This window comes from Echinops telfairi, unplaced genomic scaffold (genome assembly GCF_000313985.2).
Source record: "Echinops telfairi isolate 266 unplaced genomic scaffold, ASM31398v2 ScPeMD7_16;HRSCAF=60, whole genome shotgun sequence".
In the NCBI taxonomy this organism is placed as follows: Eukaryota; Metazoa; Chordata; class Mammalia; order Afrosoricida; family Tenrecidae; genus Echinops; species Echinops telfairi.
Window position 1 is genome coordinate 4,992,909 of NW_022103913.1, and position 5,982 is coordinate 4,998,890.

The window sequence follows — 5,982 nt, forward strand, 5'->3', positions numbered from 1 at the left end:
TTCCATGTGGGCTTTGTTGCTTCTGAGCTAGATGGCCGCTTGTTTACCTTCGCTGCTAAGGTATCTTTTAAGCAACTATTTTTCTAGCAAGTTAGATCTGAGGTCCATACAGCCATACTGTACTAAGTGGTAAAGGAGAGCCTCATCTTACAAATGAGGCTTGTCCAAAGGAATGAACTATCATATTAAGAGGAGTAGAGAGGGGATTTTGAGTGGAAGTAAAAGGATGAGCAATGGAAAAATAAATGGTAAGCCGTGGAAAAATATTAAGGAACAAGAAGTCGTCTTGGCTGGGTTGAATGTACAAAGGAACGTCAAAGTTTGTGGCAAGAGGGAAATTAAAATCTAGTTACTTTTCCGGTGAGTGTGTTGAAGCCCCGCACATATGCAATGGTGGCAGGAGCTGAGTAGCAGACAGTTTAAGGATCTATTCATTCGAGACTCAAACGTCAGACAGGGAGGCTGGGGAATAAGCAGTTACTAAGAAAAGTACTTTTAACTAGTAAGGTAGACTGTACAAGGCACCAACAAAGCTTTAACTGGAAGCTTATAAACTATTAATAGTTACCAGTAAATACTCAATAAACCTCCTCTTGAACATTGTAAACTGCTACATATATTCAGTTTAAACAAGAAACAAACTTTAAAAATTAATTCATGTAACTTACATTTTTCTTGTTGAAAGAGCTCTCTTCCAGTTTCTCCACAGCTAGGATGTTTTTCACGGGAATTGTGTAAATTGCATCTTTGCCTAAATAAATAAAGAAGTAGGACACACTTAAAACAATTTCCATCAGAACTGTAAAAGTGACAGATTAATTCTGTAAGAGTTTAAGCTCACCGTCTTGATAGTAGGAATTTAAATAACCTACAGTAGAGTCCCAAATGACAAGTACACAAATATTCTTTCAGAAAAGAAATAAATTTTGATTGCTTTCTTTAAAGTGACTTTCTCCTTACTTTCAATATCAAATACTTTTAAGCAAAAGCATGGGGGAGAGCATGATCTTTCTGTAGGAAACTGTGTAACATACAGGGACTGAAAATCAACGACAAACAACATCAGAGGACCACTCAATCCACCTACATAAGTATATTCTTTTGTTTTTCTAAATTAATGCTTAGTTATGGGATTAGTTCTCAAAACTATTTTAAACTGAAAAACTGCTCGTCATTCTCACATATTTGTTAGTCAATTGACTGGAGTTGTAAAATTTAATCTGAGATAGAGGGAGCAAAAGTGAAAATTTTATTCTCTGGAGGAAATCCTTGGCCTACTTTAAGAACTTAGGATCTGTGTAAAAAAATTTGAATTTGTTCTAATACAGTTCCATTAATACTATGGCATAGGAATTCATTTAAACTAAAGATTTACTTGAGCATAGCCTATATCCCATAAAGTAAAAGAAAGTATAAGAGAAGATAATTCTGGTCTCTTCTGGACATTTTGCAATAATATTCTTTAAAAAAAAAAGAACAAAAAAAAAGCTCATCCCCGAGGCTGTGTCGATCGACATACTGGAGGTTAAGATATTTGTGTTAGTCCACAGCTTTTGGTGGAGGGGCAAAGACAACTATTTGGTTAATAAAAATGTGTCGTGAAGAGAGATTAACAGACTATTTGCTAGGCCTGATTCCAAGTGCAAAATCTAAAATTCATGAAATTTTAGAACTTATAAATATCTATTTAGAGTAAGTCACTTAATTTTACCATTATACATCGAATGTCTACTATCTGCCAGGCAGTTTTCCAATCACTTGGGAGGCAATGGAACATGTAAAACCCTAATTAAGGTCTGGAAATTCCAACAAATGTTAGATAAACATAGATATAAATGCTAAAGAATGAAAATAAACATATGAGATGAGATAGAAAGTAATGGGAAAGGGAGTGGTTAGGGAAACTGTAAAAATAATGTTTAAATTCAACAAATATAAATTATAAATTCATGGGCAAACTAGAGAAGACTATCAGAAGTCTAGACAATTAAGCAATTACTAGAAGCCGATAAGATCAAATTACTGGGTATAGGGGGTGACCAGAAAGAAGCCAAAGGCTGAGCCACATGTAGGAGATGACTTGTCAAAAGTAAGAATGGTTTAGAAGAGAGCTTATACTCAGTGTGTGGACATGCACAGCTGAGCCAGCCAGCCATCCCCTCCCCTTCCTTGGCTTGTGCTAAGCAGCTGGCAACAGCACCAGTCCGGGTGCACTGGGCTGCACAGCAGTACATGTCAGGAGGAGCTGCTTGCCCCAGCTGGGTAGGAAAGCACCCACACCCAGAAGACAAGTGCCAGTACGCTGTTCCACTGGCTTGTCCTGCCCTTTCTTCACAGGCACAAGTGCTAAGCTTGTAAACAAAAGAGTGACTAGGAAGGGATAAGAAAAAACTCAAACCAAACCACAAGTCAATGCTATCGAAGCAATCCCACTCATCGTGACTCTACAGGACAGAGTAGAACTGCCCCTCTGGGTTTCTGAAATGCTTAAGTGTGGGAGTAGACGGCTTCATTTTCTTCCAGAGAATGGCTGGTGGGCTCAGAATGTTGGTCCAGTGTTCAGCAGCCCAACATGAAACCTACTACTGAGGAAATTACCAATCAATCAATCATCCAACAATGAACAAAATCTGTCCTCTGATAAAAGAGGGCAAGCTCCAAAGAGTTTAACATCTGACAAGATCAGGGGCAACTGGGGGAAGTGGAAGATACACTACAAAGAGCTCTGTCTTGAGTTTTTAAATTTTATACTTAGTTTCAACATTTAGAAGGCTGAATGCACAAAGCATGCACATACCACTCAAATTGTATAGTTATTGGCTTCTGGACATGGCAAAGGCAGAGAGCATACAAAGACATTACAGTCCATAGATCTTCGTGATGTCATTGGAGTTAATTTCACAGAGTTAATAAATTTTAGTAAAACAACTCAGTAAGTTAGTAAAATAAAAATTTCACCCAAAGAGTCTTCAAAAACAGTGCAAAAGAACCAAGAAACAGAAGATTACAAAGTTAAGGACTGTGGAGGGCAGATCTGGATGTACCAATATCTGTCTAATAAGTATCCCAGAAACAGAACAGAAAGATCATTCAAGAGGAAAACCAGATGCAAATCTGCCAGAGACCTAGATAGAAATATTCACATTGATCCCACCTCAGAAGAATTCACTTCAGAGGACAGCACTGAAGCTACAGCTTAGGGAGAGGGACATGTCTGATCAGAGCACACGGGAGCAAATGAAAAGGGAGGAAGAGAGTGGAGCACATCCTGACCCACCAAGCCTTGAGGATGATATCCCCGCTCAGAGCAGCCAATGCACAGAGTGGACCATATGGCTGGACCCACTATGAGACACATCCTTTACTGACCCATAACCCCTACTGGAGACACAGTGTTGGGAATTACGCCTGATCTGGCCCCACCACACTGAGACAAAACACTAAGGGCGTGCATAGCAAGGAAGTCCCAAGGGCAAGGGGGTACCAAAAATAGACTGGGGCCAGGGCGTGACACCCCATCAGACTCAACTGGAAAACACTCCTAAAGGTCAACAAACAGACTTTAAATTATTTACAGGCTTTCCTTTTTTTTGGTCATTGGTTTTTTGTTGTTGTCAGTTTTGTTTTCTTTTGTTGCTTTGTTTTGCTCTGTCTTGTTTTTCTGCATATTATTATCTCTGCGGGTCTATCTAGATAAGATAGGTTGGATAAACAATCTGAAGGAGAAAACAATGGGACCATGGTTCCAGGGGGACATGGCAGAGGGGGAAGTGGAGGAAAGGAAGTTGTGCTGGCAAACCCAGGGAGAAGGGAACAACAAATGATCCAAAATCAGTGGCGAGGAGGGTGTAAGAGGCCTGGTAGAGTTTAATCAAGGGCAATGTAACCAGAGGAATTACTGAAACCCAAATGAAGGCTGAGTATGATAGTGAGACAAGAGGAAAGTAAACGGAAATAGAGGAAAGAACTAGGAGGCAAAGGGCATTTACAGAAGTCTAAATGCAGGCATGTACATAGATAAATATATTTACATATGATGATTGGGAAATAGATCTACTTGCATATATTTATAGGTTTAGTATTAAGGTAGCAGATGGACATTGGGCCTCCACTCAGATACTCTCTCAATGCAAGAACACTTTGTTCCATTAAACTGGCATTCCATGATGCTCACCTTCTTGACATGATTGCTAAAGACAAATGGGTGCATAAGCAAATGTGGTAAAGAAAGCTAAGGGTGCCTGGCAATCAAAAGATGTAGCATCTGGGGTCTTAAAGATAAACAAGTGGCCATCTAGCTCAGAAACAACAAAGTCCACATGGAAGAAGCACACCAGCCTGTGTGATCACGCAGTATTGATGGGATCAGGTATCAGGCATCAAAGAATGAAAAGATCATAGCATTGTGAATGAGGGGGAGTGGGAAGTGGGGACCCAGAGCCCATCTGTAGGTAACTGGACATCCCCTAACAGAAGGGCCTCAGGGAGGAGATGAGACAGTCAGGATGCAGTGTTGCAAAGATGAAACATACAACTTTCCTCTAGTTCTTAAATGCTTCCTCCCCCCCACCCTCTACCTACTCTCATGATCCCAATTCTACCTTACAAATCCAGCTAGACCAGAGGATGTACACTGGTACAGATAGGAACTGGAAACACAGGGAATCCAGGACAGATGATCCCTTCAAGACCAGTGGTGAGAGTGGCGATACCGGGATGGTGAAGGGTGAGTGGGGTAGAAAGGGGGAACCGATTACAAGCATCTATATATAACCTCCTCCCTAGGGCATAGCCAACAGAAAAGTGGGTGAAGGGAGACATTAGTGTAAGATATGACAAAACAATAATAATTTATAAACGATCAAGGGCTTGTGAGGGAGGTGGGGGAGGACGGGAGTGGGGGTTGGAGGGGGGGAATGAGCTGATATCAAGGGCTCAAGTGGAAAGAAAATGTTTGCAGAATGATGGCAACAAATGTACAAATGTGCTTGACACAATAGCTGTATGTATACATTGTGATAAGAATTGTGCGAGCCCCCAGTAAAATGATTAAAAAAGAAAAAAAAGAAATATTCACATCGAAAGAATCTACCAAGTGTTGAGTGCGATAAAGGGCGAAATAGGCAAATATCTAGACATTGGGTATTAATACACCTGAAGCTGAAGCCTAAAGAAACAATTTTTTAAAGTTTCTACAGAAAATCAGTAATAATAAAAACAATAAAAAATTGACCTAAAAATTCTCCCCAATAACAAGTGGAAGTGAGAAAAAAGTAGAATATTCTCAAAATTCAGAGGTAAAATTATTTAAACTTTCAGTTTCATACACAGTCTATGATTCGACAACAAGAATAAAGCAATTTAAACTGTTTATGTGCAAAAGAGTCAAACGGCCAATGGTTTGGTACACACAATAGGGCTTCAGAGTTTGTGCAAAATGGAATCAAAAGATAATGAAAACTTTGCACAAACTTTTTGAATCCTCACTGGATATTTACCACAAAATTTTTAAAGGGAGTTAAGATACAGACAACATTTTGTTTATATGCACCAATGGATTTCAACTCATAGTGACCTCATGTAGGGTTTCTGAGGTTGTAAATCCTAACAAGAGCAGATAGCCTCATCTTTCTCCTGTGGAGCAGTTGGTGGATTTGAACTGCTAGCTTTGTGGTTAAGTGATCGCACCACAGTGACTCAGAAGATTTGTTGGTCACACCAAGCTTATCTGAATGAATTCTTTGAAGTACTCTTGGTAAGTCAGTTATGAATTCCAGGGAAAGCACAGATAATGCTGGGCAAGAAGCCAGAAAAATCGATAGGCTGAGTTGGAAAATCATAAAAGTGTAGTAGCTCTAGGAAAAGCTTAAACAGCCTTGACAAGAGTGAAGCCATTTTGAGCTGACAGAGCCATCATGAACTATAAATGAACTAGATGATATTAGGGAGGCAGGCTGTGCTGACAAGCGCAACAGACTGTAC

At 39.8% G+C, this 5,982-nt stretch overlaps 1 protein-coding gene across 2 annotated transcripts in view; it reads right to left on the reverse strand.

Annotated features, from left to right (window-relative positions):
* RASA2 (RAS p21 protein activator 2) overlaps nucleotides 1–5,982 on the reverse strand; it is a 138,035-nt gene that overhangs the window by 11,351 nt on the left and 120,702 nt on the right. For both annotated transcript variants that reach the window (XM_004712077.2, XM_013007105.2), the window contains exon 19: nucleotides 669–751. In XM_004712077.2, the coding sequence (XP_004712134.1) occupies nucleotides 669–751 (83 nt within the window). The remainder of the gene's footprint in view (nucleotides 1–668; nucleotides 752–5,982) is intronic.